General features: G+C 34.6%; 1 protein-coding gene across 5 annotated transcripts in view; it reads right to left on the bottom strand.

Annotated features, from left to right (window-relative positions):
• Positions 1 to 3,955: 3,955 nt before the first annotated feature.
• Positions 3,956 to 23,307, bottom strand: part of PNPLA8 (patatin like phospholipase domain containing 8) — a 42,688-nt gene continuing 23,336 nt past the window's right edge. For 4 of the 5 annotated variants that reach the window (XM_064507860.1, XM_026117713.2, XM_064507865.1 and 1 more), the window contains 2 exons: positions 6,942 to 7,137; positions 3,956 to 4,725 (listed from right to left, as the gene is read on the bottom strand). In XM_064507860.1, the coding sequence (XP_064363930.1) occupies positions 4,451 to 4,725; positions 6,942 to 7,137 (471 nt within the window). In that variant the 3' untranslated portion in view covers positions 3,956 to 4,450. Of the gene's footprint in view, positions 4,726 to 6,941; positions 7,138 to 10,248; positions 10,451 to 23,307 lie in introns of those variants that run through there. The other variant, XR_010388065.1, reaches the window with a different exon arrangement.

The following is a 23,307-nucleotide window of genomic DNA, read 5'->3' as shown; positions in this document are numbered from 1 at the left end:
TCCTCTTCTGTGGGCAATAAAGCCTGGCATCCTAAACTCTACGGCTTAAAGTTTTATTTTCTTTCGGTAATGAAACCTCTTTCATGTATAAAGATCTCCTTCTGCATAGATAACTGGAAAGTAACAGATGACCTATGGGCTTTTTCTTTCAGGCATTGCGTAAAGACAAGGGAGATAATTTTATGTGTATACTTTCGCATTTGCTGGTATGGACTCTTTATTCCTGCCCCTCGAAACCAGAGTGAGGAGCATTAGAGTGAGGGCATTGTGTTTTGCAAAGATTTGACACTGTTACTTTCTGAACTAAAGCATGAACTTTTTTTTTTTTTTTTTTTTTTTGGATGTAAAGCTGGCACATTCAAATGTGAACACTCATCAAGGCAGACAAATCTTTTTCAGTTCTCTGATTTAATGAGTAATCTGGAATGGCTATCTGTTATCTTTGTATAATTTTTCTTCTAGATTTAAAATTCCCATTAATGTCTCATTTTTCAGATTCATCCACATTATCCTATCCATGGGATTCTCTGCGGTGTATTGACAAACCCACTTATTTTTGTCGGTGTCATTTTGCTGACTCTGAGTTGCAATCTGTTGACTGGATAACTAACTACACATCATTCCCAGGGGATCTTCTTCAAAGCATGATTCCTTTAACTAGAGCCTCTGCATTAAGTTATTCCTTTTTCTATTGTCAATTTTGTATTTTAAGAGACTTTTCTTTTTCATTCTAACCTGTTCTCAAATTCATACTGCACTGAAAGCCTGTTGTTCAAAATACTCATGATCCCTCCTAGATTTACCTGCAATGTGAATTATATTCTTGTCCATCCAAGTGATTTGTTAAAATATGAGTGTTTGACCCCGAACTAGTCCATCTGCTCTCTCTTCATAAACCCCTTTAATTTAAAATTCTTGTTCCCTGTTTAGCAAATTCTGAGTCCTCTGCAGTTCTCCCTATTCCACCTTCTTCTCATGTCTGTCAGTAACCTTCCTGCAAATAGTTTTACTTTATAAACAGTGTTGTAGGAATACATCCATGATAGGTCTGAGTCCTTGCAAACTGCTGTTTTCTTGAAGTAACTAAAAAACTAATTACAGCTAGAATGATAAATCTATCACACCTGCATATTTTTAAAGTGGTTTAGAGGGGAGAGAAAACTCCTAATTAATGCCTGATAGACAGTGCAGCACTTGCAATACTGAGGATCAAAGAGTTTCGTTTGAAGGGCTTCAATACATGCATCTTGGGAATGTATACACAGTGGCCTGAAACAGTCTGAATTACTTACTCTGTAGCTCAGCTCAATTTTATGTGTACTTCTAAAAAACGCTGCTAAGAAGTGAAATAATATTGTTACAGTAATAGAGGAAGAAAAGTGTTAATGAAGATAACTTCCTACAAAAAAGTGTAATCCAGCTCTTGCCCCAACTGAAATAAATTCCTCCTCCCCCTCCCCAAGACATCAATGTGCAAAAAAACAGCAATATGTTTAAACTGAACCAGAACCTTTTGGTAGAATGAACCTGTGTTAAAACACAGCCTGCTTTTCTTTATATGTAGCCTTGACCTCACGGATGTAAGAGCTTTAATTATTTTCCCACTCTAGTCACATGAGCAAACCGGTATTTCATATGCAATTTATGTAGTGTTGTTGCTATTATATATATCTTTACATGCATCTACTCCATCTCAAATATTTATACTTTTGTAATTCATAACCAGGCTTCCCATACTGCACATCAAAGATGAAAATCAAGTTTCACAGAGGTCTACCATGAAGCCCACACTCTTCTAATGTCCTGGTGTGTGGGCTGAAGCATACTGGGACTTTGCACAGAGAAAGGGACCAGCTCCAAGTACCATTCTGCCTTCACTCCTGTGAGCTGATTAAATACATTGACGTATATCCACTTGGAAAGGCCACCTCAAATAACACGGAGATAAGGTATATATTTTAGCAAGTATATTGCGATTTTCTAAATATGAGATCTCAAAAGTCAAATAGCTCCCCTCAGCAGTCTAGAATACATTTAATGAAGTCTTCTGAAAGGCTGATTAGATAAGCCAAGGCACTATGCAAAATGAGTGGTATTTTTAACAGAGCTGCAATTGAAGCTTCGTAGGCAGCTAGCAAAGAACTACATGTAACCCAATATTTAAATATAGCTAATCTGATATTGCAACCTCATTTGGAACACTCTTAATTTCCCTGTTCTACATCCTTTAGTCAACTCCTACTATAATGTTGAATTTATCTATGAGAAGACAACTCAGAGAACTTCCAAATGAATAAAAATGTCCTGCGTTATGGTAAACAGAAATAATATTTCATCTGCAAAGGTATTTTCTATTAAAGGAACTAGTTCAGTATATGCTCTTACATCAGTGCCTAAACATTAGGAATGTACAGGTTTTATTTGTATTAAAATTAAATTGAAATTTTACCAGTCCGTTCATTACAGACAAGTGTTTTCTAAAATAACTGCTTGTCTCAAAAAAGTATGACTGGAAAGTACGAATTCATAATACTGTCTTTGATATCCTTATGGATGGTGCAATGACTTTGTCCTTTGCCAGGGCAGGAAGAAATGTATGCTATCATAGGACAATACCCTGCATTGTCTATTATACTGAAGGATGCTGGCAGCACAGCTTTACTTTAGACAAGGTGCCTTTTCCACCTCCGTGATCAGAATAATGTTGACATTTCTTTTCTACATGCTTAAGCTATATCAAACCAAGTGGAAAAGCTGGATTTGTTAGTCTTTTACTTGTTTTTTAGCAATTGAGATTGAAGATATAAAAGGGGAGTTGTGTAAAGTACAGTTGCACCAAGAACATAAGATTTTCCTTTTCAATATTTTTATTGCCCAATTGGAGGAGCTACTTTTGGTGTTTGAAGTAAAAAAAAAAAAAAAAAAAAAAAAAAAAGTAGAGAATGGACCACACACACATTCTTTCACTTATCTTTAAATCACTGTAGCATTCTAATGTCCCTGCCTCTCTATGCTGTTTCTCCTCTTTTTCCTTCCTCACATACTGAATGACAAAGGCTTTTTTAGCCCTTATACATCTATAATTTGCTTGCATTTGGGACAATTAAAAAAAATTTGAAGGCTACAGCTTATACACCAATGACTTAATAGCTTCAGTGACAAAAACAAGAGAATGGAGGGAGCATGCAGAGGAGTTTGTATATTTGAGTAAAAGGACAAAGGTAAAAATTACTTCTCAGGTTAGAAAAAGAACTCAAATCAAATGTTTTCTTCCACAGTCACAGAATATTATGTAGAAACTCCTGAAATAATGCAGGATCTCAGCTGCCTTCTGCGAAGTCATGCTCTTAAAGACAGCCTAATAACATCTTCAGTGATTTAAGACGACAAGTATAAGGGGTGAAAATCAAAGGAAATGTTATTTTTTTAGTAAATAATGCAATGGCAGATGATTACTCCTGAAAGGCAAGGTGACAAAATAGCTTTTGCTTTTGAATGCACTGGTGTTTGGTGAAACTGGACATTTTATGCACTGTATAAAATACACATTTTTTCATGCACTGTAGTTGTCTACTAAGAGGCAAAATCTCACCCAGAAATCAATCAAGCAATCTTATTGATGGGTATATGCCAACATGTGAGAGCAGTTGCGCATAACTCACATTTCATTGCAGTCATACTGTTTCTAGGAACTGACTTGTACTTTCCTGTTACTGAAAATGTTTTCATTGATGTAGTACATTGTCATAGCTCACCATACCACCTTTCTTGACATAAGCAAGTTGCAAAGCAATGAATAGTAAGAGTGTGGTAAGCTTACTACAATTTCAAGATTTTACTTCCTTTTTCCTGTGACAAGAATATCTGCTCAAATGAAGTATGGGGGCTTGGGATTATTTTCAAATAATGAATGAATGAACCTATCTAAAGTTATTCCTATTATGTACAAAAAAGATGAAAATAAAAAAGCGAATTTTAATGCTATCTTTCAACTGTTAAAGTGCAATTAACAGAGACAAAGTTTTTGTAAGAATGTTTTAAATTGACCAGCAATACAAGAGCATAACAGGTATACTGCCTACAATAAAGTTAATGCAGATTTTATTTTTTGTTAATCTTGAATAAGCGTGGTAGTTAATAAATAAAGTTTTACTGTCAACATGATTATGGTACATACATCCAAAAATGCGTAGCACAATTGTTGTCACAGTTTTTAGTTTTAGTGATTTTAACAAACTTAGGCAGTACAACAATAAGATCCCTAAAGTTCAAAAAATAATTAACACTATAAAACCTTGTATCAAGTGAATGTGCATAAAGTCGCTGTCCTGAACTGCTTTAGATAGCTCTCCAAAGAAGTTTGCCATATATTTACCATAATAAGCATTCTCCCTTTACAGTACTTTTCTGGAACAAGATTTACATTTACAATCTTTCATGCATTACATATTCACAATTTGGAAAGAAATGGAAGGCCTTCATACATGTCAGCCTTTAATCTTATCCAGTCACTAAACCTCTGCAAAGTTGTTTTTTCCTGTGTTAAAATTTTTGCAGCTTTTCTCAGTTTTTCTTCATTTCGTTCTAAATAACGAATTCCATCGGTCTGCAACTGATTAAGTTTCTCTTTACGATTTTCATCCAGAGGTATGTCTTCATTCATAAGAGGGTTAAATCTGAAATAAGTATCTGGAGGTAACAGCGCATCCAACATGGTGTGAACTTCTGTATTTAAAACAAATGTAGGAAACTGTTATATTTAAATGAAACACACAAATTCTTATGATCTCTGAACAGTAAGTGATCTGGAGTGATGCTGTAAGTGTAAATAGGTGCTGCTTGGCTCAGTATATGTTTTTCTACACCATCAGCTTATAAAAAAACCCTCTCTCTCATTAGGTGGTTTGCAAATGATCCTGTAGCTGTTTTCTTCGGAAAAGCTTCATTTTTTATTCTAAGACAACTTCACTGCTATGACAATTAAGAAGGATTTGCAGCTATCTAGAAACTAATTTTTAGTTAAATGTACATTCTAATTCCTTTGCAAATAAGACTGCATTCTAAAGAGCAGTAATGTAACTTACATATTGCCATTTAGGACACCCATGATTTGTTACACTGAGGATTAACAGGAGCAGGTATTATGAAACCGACAGCAGTATATTCTTCTCTAACATCAAAGACTGCACTGAAAAAGATGCAGTTTTGAAGGTTTCTTTTATTTGCAATTAATTCTTTTTTATTACTACAGATTTTTTGTTTTGAATTTAATATTTATTCAATTCAAAATTTTCATGGTAAATTCTAAAAGTTCAGTAAACAAGTACAGTAATAAACTGGCTATGTAATATATTTATATATTCTTCTCTTCATCTCCTACACCTTCTCTTCTATAACCTATTTTCTCTCTCCTTTTCTCTTTGTTAGCTCTTCACTCAATCTTCCATTTCCATGACTTCTTTCACCTGTCTATTCTCTTTTATTTTCTCCTCCTTTGCATTCTTACCACTCTCTTTCATCCTTTTAAACATCTATTTTTATGTAAGAATTTTAAAGTGAAAAACATCACGAATGAGATGATAAGTCAAGCAGTTTTGTCCTGAAATCTCCTCTGTCTGGTCCCTTGTCTTGTAAATTACTCAGCTGTGTCTCTGTTCTTGTCTCACCATCTCCCTTCTCTCTTGTTCTATTTAATACACTCCCCTTTTTCCTTCATAATATAACTTCCCATTTCCTCAAGTCTACTGTGTTAAGCCCCTTTTTCCATTTCCTCTCCTTTGGTCTCCGCAATGACCTTTCCTTCAGTTTCTCATTTTCCCCACCAATTTTTCTGCTGCATGGAAACTTATTCTCTCTTTTTCTTGATAGGTGTTCCCACAATTGTGCAAAAAACAAATAAGGCATAAAATCTAGCTTTTTCTTACTAAACAATAGTCAGTTGACAGAGATCATGCATACTTTTACACCAAGGGATATAGACTGTAAGAATATTTCTTGATCAGCATTAAACAGTTCCCTATGAACCTCAGGTTTTTTACAAAATCTTCTGTAAATTTTTTAAGAGGAAGAAAGCAGTTGTATATGAGTATTTCCTCACTTTATAAAAACGAAAGAGCTAATGATAGAGTTACAAGATATTCCCAATCTAGGATCAGAGTTTATTTTTGAAACCACATGCTTTGCTCCTCCTGACATCAGTGGAAACCATAAGCATTTGCAGATATAATCTAGCCCTTCGGAACCTGCATATTAAAAACATATATGAAAAAGAATATACTTAAAGTACTTCAGAAGCTGTTGAGAACTAATCAATGTTCTATATTAACTGCTAAATCTTACTGTTTGAAAAAAAACAAACCAAATTTAAGAAAATACGATTTTTCTACTGAAATGAATTTCTGAGTAGGCACAAAAATATACACCTTTCTATAAACACTACTGGATTACTACTGTCATTCTGATTTTTAAGGTATCTTTTATCTTTAGTATACCTATGTCATCAACCTTATGTTAACAGTTGAAAGTTCATCAATTAAAAGAGCTTAACAACAACATAATCAAGATGTAGACTCATGAAGATAAAGCTAAGAAATGCCTTCATACTACTATTTCCAGAAAAACACCAACTATACAAAATTAGACAAGAAGAAACATGCTTGAAATATAGTAAATATGCATAAAATAATAAAAGTAGTATGATGAAAATATCTTACTGAGAACAACCATTTAAACTCAACTTTTAATCTACATTTAATTTTCTACATTTAATTTTCATCTAAATGAAATCTGAGATCTTGCTATGAGTAGTATGGCTTAAACAGAAGTTTCAACAGGGTGGGCAGAGAGGAGATGGGGAAGAAGTTGCAGATTGCTCTCTGAATTGAAACTAAAGAATCATAAACAATTAAAAACACAATAAAAATATATTTTGAGACACTAACCTTCTGTATCAGTTGCACTGCTGATAACATTTGTGAGTTTGGCTTTTAAACTGGTGTATGTGACATGTGTCTTCCCTTCACTTTCATACCGGCCAGTGCCCAGTGATACTAGACACTGCAATGGAACATTTGGCCAGAGACACTTGCATTCATGAACTGCCAATGCAGAAGGATTATTTAGCAGCAGACCACCATCCTGTAAAATAAAAATATCTATATTAATACTATACATAATATATGGTCATAAAAGAAATTGCAATTATAATCTACACTGGCATAGCACTAATATGCCAAATCGATTAAATGAAACATGTGATAACTATCTTTTGTACAACTGTTTTGTTTGGGCTACGCAGCACCGTGTAGCTGGGCTTCCTGGGCTCACAGACACTGCGTGAGTGGCTCTACTGTCTGGGTTCAGTTCTGCTTGTGTGAAGCAGTGTATAGAAGAGGTAGGCTGACGTAGCAGCATGCACTGTAATGTCTGAAGAAGCTACTACTTCATCTTCTGAACGAACACCTTTTAGGTAACGCAGATATAAACACGGAAAAATTTTTAAATGACCAAAAAGCCTGCATCTCAAAATATTTTATTACTACTATTATAAGGATATATTCCGTAACAAAACCCCAAAGTTTATCACTAACTGTAGATTCTTAAAATAAAAAATGAGAAAGGCTAAGTTTGGCCAGGGCTGCTGTATAATAAACACAGTTGTTATATAGGATGCTATGGCCCAGATTTAAGACTTGGAAAATATCAGAATTCAGCCCAGGACTAAAAGAGCAACAAAGGCTACTTTTACAAATCTGGAGGTGAGGAGAGAGATGATCTTTTGCTGGTGAAACGTCAAATATATTGGTGACTATGCTGGGATAAAATACTTTTGGATCAGTATGAATGAGTATAGCTATTGAGAAGTCAGAGGAGCATTCAGATGAGATGATGTTGATCCAGCAATTCTTTAAAATTATGTTCAGCACTTCCTGGAAATACCTATTATCTTCATTCTGATAAAAAATAGATTATTTTGGATTTTGAATTCAACAGGATTTTCTATAATGGGAAGGCCTAAAAAAAAAAGCAGTTATAAAAGCAAAATTTAACAACATGAAAACATCAAGTTCAACAAGTAGTGATAGATTTGGCTATTACAGCATTTAAAAATTGAATCTTATGGCTTGGAAAATTATTTTGTTTTTGTACTTGCTGTTCCTTTGATATTATTTATTTACAGTATCAAAATAATGAGCTTCTATGCGCTATGCAAAACTGAGTTACCTAAGATTGTAGACCGTTTTGCCATTAATCATGACAATCTTTCTAAACATTTTTTAAAAATTACTGTAAAATATAGATGCTGCAGTTTTTCATATTTCTACAGCTGTACCAGACAATTGCTGGCATGATGATTTTCCTTGGCTGGCAAAAAGCCCCTAGAATTGCAGCAAGATTAAAATTAACCAAGGATTTGAGACCACTTCAAAAGCCTATCCTGATGGCAAGGCAGACTACTGAATTAAAGTAGGCTGAAAATTGATTTCTAATGCTACTTAAGCAGCCCCATTTTTCTGTTTGTGCCTGTTCTGCATTTGCCAGTAATTCTGTAGACTTCGTGGGCTGCGTAGGGGTACAATTCTGTCTTCCCTCAATTAAATAATTTTATTGGAAAGGGGCTTTAATTGGAAAGGGGCTGGTCTGACATATTGGCAAATTCCCCTGCCCCGCACAAAACCTAAAAGTACGATAATCAGATGAGGAGGTTACTACTCTTAAGAACAGTGGTTTTCCTCAAAGTAAACAAACCAAAACAAAACTACCACCATGTCTTTTTATTTTTCCGTGTGCTAAGCTAAGAAATCTTCTTCCTAGTTCAGGAATGAACTCCTACGCTCTCCTGGCAGAGGGGCTAAGCACAGGCAGTACCCGTGGTCTGCAGAAGAGAACGCTTAATCAGTACATCTCTGCTACCTTGGTACATAAGAAAAAGATAAAGCTTCCACACTGCCTTACAATGCATTCTCTCTGCTTTAAAATAGCTTAATTTTGTTTGTCTCCTGGGCATCTAAGAAAGCATAGTAGGATATACTTTGTGCATGTAAGTAGGTAGACTGCAAAAACATGCGGAGGCTTTCGTTTCTAAGATTTTTGATGTTAAGAATAGTAAATAATCACAGCAGAAAATAAGGATTTTATATCCATTCAAAATCTCTATAAAGAAAATTTTAGAAATGGAAAAGAAACAGAATATGGACTATAATAAACATTCTACAAAAGCTCCCTATACTAAAACCTGACCATCACATTACAAAAATAATAAAAAAGCAACCTATTCAGGAATAGCTTGGAATAATAAGTCTTCTGGCATTGATGCACATTTAACAGAAACTCCTAACTACAGCTGTGATAAATAAGTAAAAACAGGATTACTGAGCTGAGGGAATTTCTTTTTTTTATTAAGCTTTCATTTCAATCTACAAAAGCTCTTTGAACTCATTCTGGACTGTCCACTTTGCTCAAGACACTGTTAAAATGAATGGCCTCTTCAGTGCCTATTAACCTTGCTTATGTTTAAGTTAGACTCTACACAGAAAACTAAATACAAGGATGTTTTTGTCCTTTTCCAGCTCTAAGATTAAGAAAATAGTAACTAACCTTTCTGATTGAAAATACTTGTTTCCTTCCTCTATTTTCATAAAACTTGACAAAAAGGCCTGCCCGAGAAATATGTTAAACTAGCATTACAGAAATATGACAGAAAGATCTAAATATTCTAAGAAAATATTGTTTTAAGGAATCATGACATATCTTTCTTCACATTTGTCTTTGAGATGCTAGAATACAATTCAAGTGTTTCAATAGGCAGTTTTGTCATGTTTGTGAATGTAACACATATAGAGATCATTGGGATCTTCGCTGATCCTTGCTTTGGAGTTCCTAAAACAAGTTAGGCAACTTGTTTTGGAGATGTGCTAAAATTTGTTCAGTAACTTTAATTTTTTCTGGGTTTGTTGACATTATTCCATATTTATATCATGAAGTAGTACAAATTATTTCTAACTTACTAATTATGATTTTTTTGTTGCAAACATTTAGCTTTTAAAATATTTTTATACAAATGCATTAACCAAAATACAGTATAACTAGAAGACTGAATGATTGCTAACTGTATAGAATGTTCCTGGAGTATCAGAATAGTTTCCTCCCTTTTCCATATTAGTTTCTAGAGCTTTCTTGCCACTTTAAAGTTTCATACAGTTAAAGAGTTGGAGGCAAACAAGGTCAATTTATCTAATCTATGGGTACCAGAGATGTCTGCTGGCCAAAATCTGAATTCTTGTTTGTCTCTGTTTCCAGAAGGAAGTCTTTCAATTTTTGACTCCATTCATTTTCAAATGTTCTGTTTTCTTGGTTTCATCTGTTGTCTTTGATCCTCTTACTTTTCAATTTTAATTTTTAAGTGTTTCAGTTACTAGGATGGTAGGATTAGGATCTTCTCAGCATGCTTCTGCAGGAGGGGAAAAGGGCAAACAAGAATAGTAAACTAGAAGAAAGAAGTGTCACTCAAGCTAATAATGTACTGATTCAGAACACGAACTAAAACACACAACTGTGGAACTAACAGAAATAAAGTAAATTGTATAGCAGTGACATGCTATCGGGAGAAATGTGGCAATCACTGAAAGATCAGGGAAACTAAGTATACAGGTGGCAAACTGCACTGAACAGCCTATGAACTGACTGTGGGAAGTTCCACATATCTGACTTTCCATGAATAAAACTGCACTTGTACAATAATGCATTTTAGAAAGTTTGTAAATATAGTGATTAATAAGTGTATCAGTGAGACGTCAAAATGCAACCTCCAAGGTATATGCATGTACTGTTGCATCCCTCTGCCTTTTATCTGTTTTATTCAATATATTTTCAGAATGTAATTTAGAGTAGAAAAGCACAAATGTCATGGACCCATACTAGCATAGCATAATTCTGCTCCCCTAAGCCTTCATATAAGTAAATACTACAGAGGAGAAAGTGTCTTTGCTTTATGCCACATACAATGGTATAAAAATTACCTTGTCAATATAAGTTTATATTTTAAATTTCACTATAATCTTCAGATGTAATTCCAGTTCCACAAAGCAATGATGACTATGTACAACACCAAATCTTTTCCATTCCTAGTTAATTTACCAGCTCCTTTTGGATAGACTGAAATATCTTAATACACTTTGTTTCCCATTTTATCTGTATTATTATATGGCCATGGTATAGTACCTACGGATGTGCACACACAGAAGAGGAGAGACAACTTGAACAGCATAGTAGATATGCTACTACATTATCAATGTACGCTTGCAGCAATGAATGCTAATATCATATTGGGCTAGAGAACATAGCCAGCAGGTCAAAGGAAGTGATTATTACCCTCTACTTACCATTCATGAGGAAAAATTGTAAATACTGCATCCAGTTTTGGATGCCCAATTACAAAATACTGAAAAACTGGAATGAATACAGTGTAGAACCACGAAGATGGTTTGGGAGCTGAAGCACGTGACATATAAGAAGAGACTCAGGGAACTGCATTTGTTTAGCCTGGAGAGAAAAGGCTAAGGCTGAATCTAATCACAATCTTCCACTACAGAGGACATACAGCCAGACTCTCTCTAAAAGTGCAGAGCAAGAGCCACAGAGTCTGGGACCTCCATCCTTGGAGATTTTCAAAACTCAAGTGGAGAAAGGCTGAGCTATCTAAGCTAAATTTTAACTTTATCCTGCTTTGAAGAAGAGGTTGGACCAAATGACCTCCAGAGGTCCTTTATTACTTCAAATTTCCTATGATTCCATGCTATTTAAAGTATTACGTGCATCATTGTTGTACATAAATCTTATTTTAGCTGTAATATGAATTTACGTTCTAAAAGCCGGTCTTGTAAGAAACTGACATTTGCCAGTGCAAGTCAGAAGACTTGTAAAAAATGCAAACATGCATTATCCATATGTAACTCATATCTTGGAATCCGGAACTGAAAGGGTGGCTTCAACTTACAGGAACTCTTCAAATGGCTCATGTGCTGACCAGCATCCCCAGAAATGTGCAATTGTCCTGAGTTCTGACTACGTACTGGGCAAGCGGCCAGCGCAAGCGGCCAGCACAGACAAGTGGCTCACTCCCTTTGCTCTCCCATTCTTAGCTTGTCTTTCCTTGCCTACATATCACCACCTCTTCTTATTCAGTAAATTCTGTAGTTGCAAGCCACCTTTTTTACTTCCCAAACATACATGAGTCACCCCAGAAAAACCTTTTGTGTTCGTCTACCAACGTCTGCTACGGTCAGTGCACTGGCAACTACTATACACTTCCTAATATTCTGAACTTTGCAAAACCACTCCACACTTGAGTCAACTTGATTTGCTGACAGTACACTGAATAAAGTGCCATAGCAGGAATGGTAATGTAAGCGCTGAAAAAGGGTGTGTAACCGTCCCAATGTCATCACGGAGGTAAACGCAATCGAAAGCAGCTATTTTTTTTTTAATTTCCAATAGAAACAATGGAAGCAATGAAAAGAATTAATCTTAAAAGGGAGCTTAACACATGTATAAACAAGCTTATCTCTGACAGCAAAGCAATAAACTTGAGGAGTGAGAGATTACTTTCTGTCTTATGCCATGCGTTTCCAAGGGGTAAACGTTCAATTGCTATGTCTTGCTTAACAGTGTATGAACTAATTCCTAAATGAACTTTAGGAAATATTTTTTCCACACAAGTTTTTCCAAAAATATTCCTATTGCAACTGCAGCCATATTTTTAGGGCCTAGTGTTGATTAGCTGGAAGTCTAAAGCTGTAGCTAATATCTTCTATAAATATTCTGATGTTTGCAAAATAGTCAGGAAAGGCTCCCTCATGATTTGACTACTAGATCATAAATTATTTAAAACAGGAAAAATGCACCTTTTGTAGGCATACACCTCAATTAAAACTCTGGTGAAGATACCCCCCTTCCCCAATCTGAGGGATAAAGAAAGGCCTGATTAAACAATATGAGTTAGATGGAGACAAATTCTACAACCAGAAGGAAAATACCCTTGAAAGCCTCAAAGACAGCAAATACTCCAGACCCGTTGGGAGCCTGGTTGTACAGAACCTTCCGAAAATCTTGTATCACATAAACAACTATTATGAAGATGCATAAAAACATGATTCTAATATTAAAGTCAATACTTTAAAAGCTGTTATTAAACTTAACATGTTAAAAAAAAATCAGTCATACTTTACTATGGCCAATTGTTTTTTATAAAGTTCAGAATACACCGTACATTCATAGCTTATCATTCCATTTCCTAACTTTGTCAGATTCCAATTGTGCCTCGTAATTGTTCTAAGCAACATCTAGTGTGCTGCATAGTTTTACTTAAATGATGCTAAACTTTGTGAAGAAAATAATCTAGCATTGGGTGAGGGATACATGACTTACAGAAGCCAAGTCTGATATTTGGAAGCTGAGTTTGTTAGCTCCATAGTAACCATTTCACCTCACTGCCTATGCAGACATGCTTTGCATTCTAGTTCACTTTTACAGACTTGCTCTGTTGTTTACTTTCATTGTATTTGTGAAAAAGTAGAGACAGAATTAGTACAAGGCTATCACAGTCTAAGACAAGATTTTGAATAGACTTTTGAAAAGTATTTTTCAAATCCTGTGTTTAAAATCAACGTAAAAATAATGAACAGAAGCAGATTAAGAATAAGGCTTACTGCTTTAAATGAAGAGCTTGAAGTGTTTTTGCCCTATTACAAAGGGTTACTTCTTAGAAAATAAAAATCTTTAAGCTAAAAACATTTACTCTGGTTTCCATAAATAAAATGGGTATGCCTTGCTGAATTATTCCATAAAATCATCTCTATACATTTACATAAGTAGCAGCAAGTGTCCTCAAAGTAGAAGACAGGATTAAGAAATGAGAGGGTTATTTTAGTACCTGTGAGATCTACTCAGGTAACATATCGACAGATATTTTCAGGATTCATAACCCAGTCTAGTCCTCTGATTGCACTGGGCACATATTGCCATTATAAGAATATTAACTTATTCTAAAGCTTGTTTAGCCAACTATCACTGAGTTACCATGTTACATTTAAATATATTATTTAATGAAAAAGGAACCTATAAATTTAGATTTAATTGTATAATAAACTAGTCCCTGCAGTGCTGAGTACAAATATGCTTTCCTCAACATAAAGGTTACATGATTACACTGTTCTATGAAAGATCATTAATTTTTAGATAAATTATGGTTCTCCTCTTGTGAGCAATCAGTCAGTTTGGTCACAGCACTACTGAGGATGAAACTGTTGAAGAGGAGCTCCCAGCAAGCACAGGAAGTCTTTATATCCTTCCTTACACAAACTATTTTCGAGCCTAGAAAATATTGTTACAAACATGAAAGAGTGTAGAAGTAGAATTGTTTTATCTTTATTTTGGTGCTAGCAGTGGAAAATGGTGCCAATATTTCTAACAGATCTCTGAAACGTGGATTTTAAACAAGTTGTTTTAGCGTCATTCTAATGGTAGGTCTGTTCCACCTTGTTGCACAAGAGATGAGCGAGAAAAGTAATTTTAATAATTAAACCATTTTCTATGAAGCATACAATGACCTAAAGTTAGCTCTTTACAAAAATAAGGTATTTGAAGAAAATCACTCTTGCTCCACAGTCATACTAGCAGACATACTATTAGGTCACTACATACAATTTATAATGTATTCTGCACGTTGCTGCTTCCTCAAGAGCCCTACTTGGTGACAAATACTAATGCATTCCTTCTAAATTGTTAGAAATTTGTAGGAGAAATGTAAGAATGAGCCAATTCCATTACTTACAGAGAGGCAACAATGTCAAATACACATCTGCTCATTACTTTATAAGGCTATCTCAAAATTAAGTCAAAAATAATTCTTCTGCAGACACTAGGAAAAGAAACATTTTAGAACTGTGATAACTGCTCAGGTCTGGATTGAAAAAGGAATTCCCGCTGAACTGAGTAATGGCAAAAATCCTTAAAAGATTTTTGTAGAGAAAACAAATTAAATAAATTTGTATTCATATTACTGAATGACATCAATATCAAAATTTTCATTACTGCTGTCTGATAGTTTAAAAAAAATCAATTACAATGTACATTAGCTAAATCTGTACTTCTGACACACCAGTTGCAAACAAAGGATACTGTCTATTGAGAGATCACATTACCTAAGTATATTAAGTATAAAAATATCTGAAAGTTTGAAAGTTTACTTAAGAGCTTACTTTTTAGGACAACCATTCTCCCCTACAGTTTTTAATCATTATTCTTCTAATGATTACTCAAGTATACCTTACTACACTGTTTGCATAAACACAAATGTTACCCTAAATGCTTCACAGAGCTTATCAATATTATCACTAATATGAACTAACAATTTAGTAATATATTTTACTTCACATTAGTCATGTTTGCACTTGACATTTCTTCAGGATAAATGGTCTAGTGAGGTAGGCTGCTAAGTGATTATCTTAAGTTATCAGCTCAGCCCAGCTAGTCATTAATTCATAGAAAATGCCGAGTTGCCCCGAAAACACTATGGAATTCATGTTTACATGTCAGATACTGAAAACGCCCTCCTGTATCTTATTGATGAAGACTTGCTAAATATTAGCGGGCCTCATGAAAGAAAAGGTCATTTGACAATAAAATAAGTTGTCAGATATCTCATTAAAAACTTTACCTATATACCATAGATTTAATTGCATATATTCTGCAATGAACAACAGCACACATCAACAAAATATTCTTTATTGTACCTGTAGCTTCCAAATGATTAACTGCATATACATTACAAGTGAGGCACAGTGCAGAAACTAAGAAAGGAAGCTGGTCCATGCTTGGACCTATGCTGGACCCAAACACAGGGCCAAACCTGGGTTCTTCATATTATGTTTGTGAAGCACAGAAAATGTTCAAGAGTCCAGTTAAAAAAAAAATCTAAATGGATCTTAATAAAATCCTTCTGAATTCAGATGATGCTAGGGGGCTTAAGTCTAGAAGTTTTGTTCTTTCTGACAACATTTAACTTAGGAAGCATATAATAAATCTCTTGATAGTGAGTAGAGTTTAAATATATCAGACTGTAAGGAGATAGCTCTAGTAGTCTTACAAAAGAATTACATTAAAACAAAGAACTCCACAAGTGAGCAGAAATCCCAGATCCAGATAAATCCTAATGCTTGTAAAAAAAAGATGGACTGTATTAGACTTTCAGAATTTCAGAATTGTTTAAGTTCTATTTTCCAAGGCAACCAGGTAAATATAAGGACACAATATATTATTATATCAATAACCTGACTAATGTTATTTATAATTTACTTATTGATACTAGTTTTGCAAATTAGTTGGTCTATGCTTTTAGCTGCCAGTTTATCAAGGAGTAGTAAAACTGACAGGAAACTGAAAATACTTCAAGAAAAATATGGAAGAGTACGAGTAGTAGTAGTAGTGATCCATAGGAAATCTGGGTTAGCCATATTATTAGATATACTACTGACAACTGCTATGCAAAAATTGCTGATCATCCATCTGTTTAAATCTGTACAATAATCAGAATGCTGTAAGCACCCTCTATGGACCTCTTACATTAAGTGTATTAGAAACAACACAAATATTTACCGTTCATACTGTAATTTCAAACCAAAATTGGATTTACCATTAAAAAAACTAATTTATACAACTATGCAAGCTATTCAAATTTCTTAATATAATTTTATTCTTCGTTTATTGACGTAAACATTAGAATTGTTGAAATTGAAACAAAGCAGGGTCATAACCAAAGTATTTTATCTTAAAATTTAAGAAATAGAGGAAAATAATTACTGGAGATAACTCACATGAAGGATTTGGGATCTGGATATGAACTACCTAGTACCTGTATCCTCAGTAAAGGCGGGGGGGGGGGGGGGGGGGGGAAGGGGTGAAACACGGAAGGCAAAGTTCTGTACCCAAAATGAAGAACAAACTCCTTCAAGATCATAAGCAAGAAGAAAGCCTATGAAGAGCAGGAAAAAAACAATGTCTTGTTGGTCAAAAACTGGAGGAACAGAAAAGGAATCAATCAGTTAGAACTTGTAAAAATATTAAGAAGTTCTTACTAGTAACCTAAGAAAAACAACAGCGAACAACTTACGACTATATAGCTTTCTAGCTACGCTAAGTTGTTTCAATTTTTCTTCTCTTCAATTACTGTTCTAAAGATAGGCATTTTATTGAGGTTAGACCATATTTGCCAGGGTCATTCTCCTTCACTGTCTCTTTTGTAAAGAAAATATATAGTCACTATTACTAAGGCAATGATACTTTTTTAATTAAGGTTCTTTGCTGCTAGACTGCAATTTCATGAGACTCACAGGATTTTATACTCTCTAAATTTAGTAGTACATACCTAGATGAAAAATATAACGTGGTTTTATCAAAAGCAGATAGAAATGGTAACAGATTTTTTTAGATAATTAACATCTGGACTTGTAAATCACATCACATACCAGACCACTGGAAAACAGTTAAAGAGATTACAGTGGAGAAATAACTGGCTAATCAGACAGACAACAGTTTATGTTGAATGAAGAGCTCTTTGGCTTGAGACTGTTTTATAACAGAATTATTCAAAGGCTCATTTTGGGCTCATCATCTTTTCTCAAAACTATGCAAGTGCTAATGGAATCTGTTACTACAAAAATTAGAGGTATAGTAAATACAGTGGCCTTGGTGAGAATACAGAATGACCTTCAGGTCTGGGGCAACCCAAACGAGATGATGTATGATGAAAGAAAATGCTTATAAACATGAAGCTATCCTCTTCAGAACAAACCTGGAATCACACAGACCAAAAAGGAGAAAGATCTGGGTACAGAACTTTCATGGAATGATTTAAAACCATCTATATGGAGTGGCTGTTGAAAAGGCAAATGTGTATTTTTGCTGTATCTTCTCCTGAAAAAAGGGAAATATATGACACAGTTAAGAAAACATCTAGAATACATCCAGCGTTCCAGCCTGATCAAATTCTTTGAATTTTGCTTCTAATTTAAAAATCTGGTGAATTGAAATCTGGTATATCATCCAACTTTGTACGATATGCCCTGGGTCATGCCAAAGCACACTGAAGAGTCCAGTTTCAAGAAAGATTACTCAAACTACAGCAGGTGCAGTGAAAGACTACTAGTATGATTAAGAGAACACAGAGTCCATTTTGTAAGATTGAGACAGTTTGGCATATTTAGACTAGCAAAATGAAAAAGGGTATGAGTGCTTTCTATAAACACATCAGAAGGGTAAATACTACAAAAAGGAGAGTTAATTAAACTGGAGAAAGCACTGGCATGGCAAGAATGGGTATCAATTAGCTATGAATAGACTCAGACTAAAAATCGGAAATTGTCTCGCTATCAGAAAAATGAGAACTTGAAATAACCTTCTACAAGGGTAGCAGAAGCAAAGACAGCATTATGTGTTTATGAACTAGACTGTATGATGCAGTTGGCAGCTATGACAGAGAACTTGACTTAACCCAAGAGAAACTGTTTAGTTCTATACTTCAGCTATTTTTTTCCTAAGGAAATGCCTGCCGAAATAATTCTGAAAGGATCTGCAGCCAGAAGTCTAAAGTATCTTTGCTATAAAAACAGTGGCATAAAGTTACATAAAGTTAAAAAAAAAAAAAAACCCACAAGGTAAAGAGTCTTTGAAGTCATCTCCAACATGCTTGGGATTTGGAAAATTATCATGACAGATTAATCCTCGTACTGGAAGCAGAGCTCAGCACAGGAAATAAGACACAGACATTGTGCCCTATTCAACTACTGTGAAGATACTGGGTATTAAACTAACCAACTTTATGCACATTTTGCATACGTGCTAATAATTAATGCCATCACAGTACTAAGATCTATATCTATGACAAAAAGAGGGCAGCCTCCTAAACAGCAAAACAGAAGGAAAATTAGAGTGGATAGTGGCTGACAAAACTGGTAGCATGGTCGACCGTTCACATTATGCATAGACCACTATATATATCACAGTCCAATCTTCCTTAATGGAAGAGGTAACAATGTATCAAAAGTTGCTCTAAACATTCTTAGGCTTTTATTTGCAATGAATACCACAAAGCTATTTCAAATGGAAATACGGTCTCATTTAAGTCAGTATTAGAGAAACAGACAACCTGGAGGAAAAAGGAAAAAAAAAAAAAAGAAAAGATTACAAGCGACAAGAATTTACTGCAAATAATCCTTTGGCTCTCCTCAGAAATGGTGGCCAGTAAGATCAGAACCTGACAGCAGGAGTCTACATTGACTCTACAGAGATTACTGAATGGACTTAGCTCTTACTTGTTCACTATACCAGCTTCCTCTGATTTTGCAAGGTTTATTTTTTTGCATTAATTATTAGCTGGTAAAAAGAGTCAATAAAGATATCTGAACTCAGAAATCTAAGCAAAAAATATTTTAATATAGTTCATTTGGGAGTGATGTTTTTTAAATAAGCACTCTGAAAGTTACATTTATATCATAATATCACTTTAAATGATAGTAGATAAAAGTCATAATGCTTCCAAGTTAAATACCTAAAGAAATCATACTCTCAGTTTTATTTCACAAAACAAACCTTCACAAAACACTTCACTTAGCAAGTCCTCTACAGGAGACACTGCAAGCAGCCTGCTCTGCAAACTAACACCGGTACAATAAACAGAGCAATTCTGGGAAGGTTGGTAAACTGCATCATGTACATCCACCTTAAAAGCTGCTAACCAAACCTCTAGAATCTGTAAGAGAAATAGAAATACACATATCCATGTAGCTGACACATGCCAGTAAATTCTCCCTTCCTTAAACAGTAGGTGATTTTGCCTCAAAGGCTGTAGGAAAATGTGTATGGCAACAGCTAGATAGAGAAACAAAGAAATATTTGTTTCTATCATTGTGAGAACAAGATATACCTATTAAATCACAGTCCATGTAGCTCCAGTGCATACTGATCACCGTGGCATATCCTAAGAATGAAAAGAACTTCAATGTGACCTATATTCTATGTCTTCTTGGAGCCTGGGAAGCACCCTTGAATCTAATTTTAAAAGCTACCATGTAAAACCAATTAGGGTAGGATCCACTAAGCGAATCACTTTTAAAGGCCCGTCCTGTAACAAATTACAAAGATGAACAAGCTTTCCAGATGTACCATCTAATGAAAGGAGGTAAAGAGTCTTCAACACTGCATATTGTGTTATCAAGATGAAACTTGAAATTTTAGTTACAGCATATTATGGTTTGTTTTCTCTCCGCACATCTATATATTTATAGGTTGTAGTTTCACCACACATACTGTTACACCTGCACTATTAAAGCTCCACTATCTAGCTGCCAACATTTTAACCTCCTTATTATCAGTTCTTCCTCAAAGTTCTAGAAAACATGAGTCTGTGAACACTAGCATAAGTCAGCACCAATATTTTAACAAAACTAATTTTAAAGTAGAAATGAAACTATGGGAAATTATCAAGAAAAAAAAATACCAAACCCTTTGTATTGAGTATATTTTATTTTGAGAGAAGGAGGGAAAAAAAAGTTCCTTAAATCCCTTCTCAATTCTGCTGCCCTTTTAATTAATCTGTTAGCACAAATTTAGTTTTTTTCTGTAAAACCCAATAAATGAAGTGTGCATAATGATTTTGTTAAATGTTAAACTGCTCCATTATTTAATTGGTAATTTGCTTGAAACACCATACTGCCTACTGAAGTGACACTACTGAACAGTCTGAAAAAGAAAAGCTTTTCACTCTACAGAAAAAAAGAGGAACAGAAATAAGAAACAATCCCACCTCTGTGGGAAGTGGCGGGGTGGGGGGTGAATCGCTCTTTTTAAGAGGGCTGGGAGAGGTTAAGTGATGAGCAGGGCTTCATAAATAGAGGTTAATATAAAAAAAGCTGACATATGTGGCAATAAAGCTTCTATATTGTGACATCAGGGCTTGGTGTCTCTCGACTTGCATGGTTCCTGGAGAAGCATGTTACAGGGATTAAATCCCTTTGAATGTTAATGTGCTCCTCTTTTGAACCACAAAGAATATTAATCCTCCTCCCCTCATCTACCAACAGCTGCACTGTTTTTTTCTACTTGACAGAGCGGAACTGGATAGCATGGCATGATTGAGGCAAATGTAAATATTGCTATTCGGTTTTTGAGCTACTTTTTGTGGAAATTTATCAAACTTTGCATCAGCTTATCTACAGCACAAACAGAAATAAATGTTTAGGAACCTACAAATGTCTTCCTTAATCATTATGTCAGAAGAGCTATAGAAATAATAATTTATTACCTTATTGATTAAATAAGACACTTTACAATCCTCTTGAATGTTTGCAGTGACTAGTACAGAAAGTCATACTGGAGTGCTCTCAGAGAAAGGGTGCGCATGTATTGCTCACAAACACACATGCATGTGTAAATATACACACATACAGAAAAGTGAGGATTAAAATAAAAAACAGATACAATTCAACTCAGGCATGATTCCAACATAGACAGTTATAGAGTTATACACAGAATTTTTAAGAACCCTACACATATCTCTCTCAGACAACTACTTTATGCAGTTTGAAAAAGGGCTCCAATTTCAACAAAAGCTAGGTAACAGAGGAAGATATGCAGGCTGACTATAAAAAAATTACTTAAAGTTAATGCATACTGCACTGATGCATGTTACAAAAATCATGTTCCTACTGCAGTGTCTTACATAATGCTGTGTTTCTTTTATTGCTATAGTTCAAAAGCAGCCTGACCTGTTAGACAGTGTATAACCTTAGAGTGATAAAACAGAAAAGAACAAGTATTTCCATATAGGAGGAGGAATTTAACACGACAATTATAGTGAATGAACTAACCTAATCCTAGCAATTTTACAATAATGATGCTAAATGAATACCTACCTATCCCACGTTTAGTTTTTGGGTACGAGCTATAACTGAGTAAAATTTATTAACATTTTTTTTTAATCTAAAACCTGAAGATTAATAAAAAGCTACCTTAAAAAGAAATATGATTGCACTTACCATTCTATTTATTTAAAAATGTATTTATGCATATACATTGTCTTTAATCCAAATACCTGAGAAATACATGACTCAAGGGTCACCTTGGATTCTTTATTAGAGATAAATACTTGATTGCCTTGCATTTTCACTGAGGTACCATTATGCCCAAGAACATCAGGATAACAGTCTGTTAAATGCATGAAGGCTTTTACCTCAGGGTTAAAACAAGGTAATTCAAGGTAGCTTGCTTGTGAAGTAGTGGAAACATAATCTGGGATAAAAATCTGCATGAAGATTCTATAGCATTTGTCATGTACCAGTTTGTTACCCTTCTGCCTATTAAAAAACAAGCACATCTCAGACAAAATAGAAAGTTATGGAAATACAGATGTGATAAGAGAAGTATAATCTGGGTAAAGATGAGCTCGAAACACAAGAAAGATGATGGCCTTTAGATTCTAAAAGAATTTAAAAATGTTAAAATATCATGCATGGGTGGAAGAGATATTTTCAGATAGTGAAAATTTAAAATCAATCAATTTATCATCTAGTTCTACTACAGTAAACAGTTTTAGTACTGAAAATATGCTTAGTCCTTTATGGCTTACAAAAGCGAAAGTATTCCTGCTAAGAGAATATATAATTTAAAGACTTGGAACCTCATAGGTGTGAATTCTACAGAATTAATCAAACCATACCCTAAGTTCTTGCTTTCTAATAATTAAAATACATCTAGTAGGATGTTTTAAGAAAAAAAAGAGTTGCGACTCTGTGAAACACTAATAAAAAGTCTATGTAGAAGGGCTTGCCCAAAGAGACTGGAGTAAGGAGAAATGAACTAGATGTCATTCTAGCTCTATGTAGCTGAGAATACTGGACTTAATTTCACCTATTTTCACTTTAAGCCCAGTTTACCAGACTAGAGAATGTAAAGGAATGGTTAGTATTATTGAAAATTAATATCCAACTTACTGCACTTCTGGAAATACAAGTCTGTCAGACTTGCCAGACTGTAGTGGCAATACAAAAATGACATTAAGATAAATAATCGTCTAACTACTGTGCAGAAGATAAAAATCATTCTGTTTGCTTAGCTGTTCTTCATATAGAAGCAAAACCAGACTTTGATGTGCTCTCAATTCAAGGAAAGAGGGGGTGGAAAGGTGAGAAGAGGAAGAAAAGTTCCTCACATAGCTAAACACTGACCCATTCAAGCAGTTAAGGAGCAGCCTGGAAC

This window comes from Dromaius novaehollandiae, chromosome 1, assembly GCF_036370855.1.
Source record: "Dromaius novaehollandiae isolate bDroNov1 chromosome 1, bDroNov1.hap1, whole genome shotgun sequence".
Lineage (NCBI taxonomy): Eukaryota > Metazoa > Chordata > Aves > Casuariiformes > Dromaiidae > Dromaius > Dromaius novaehollandiae.
This window is presented reverse-complemented; position numbering and strand designations above follow the sequence as displayed.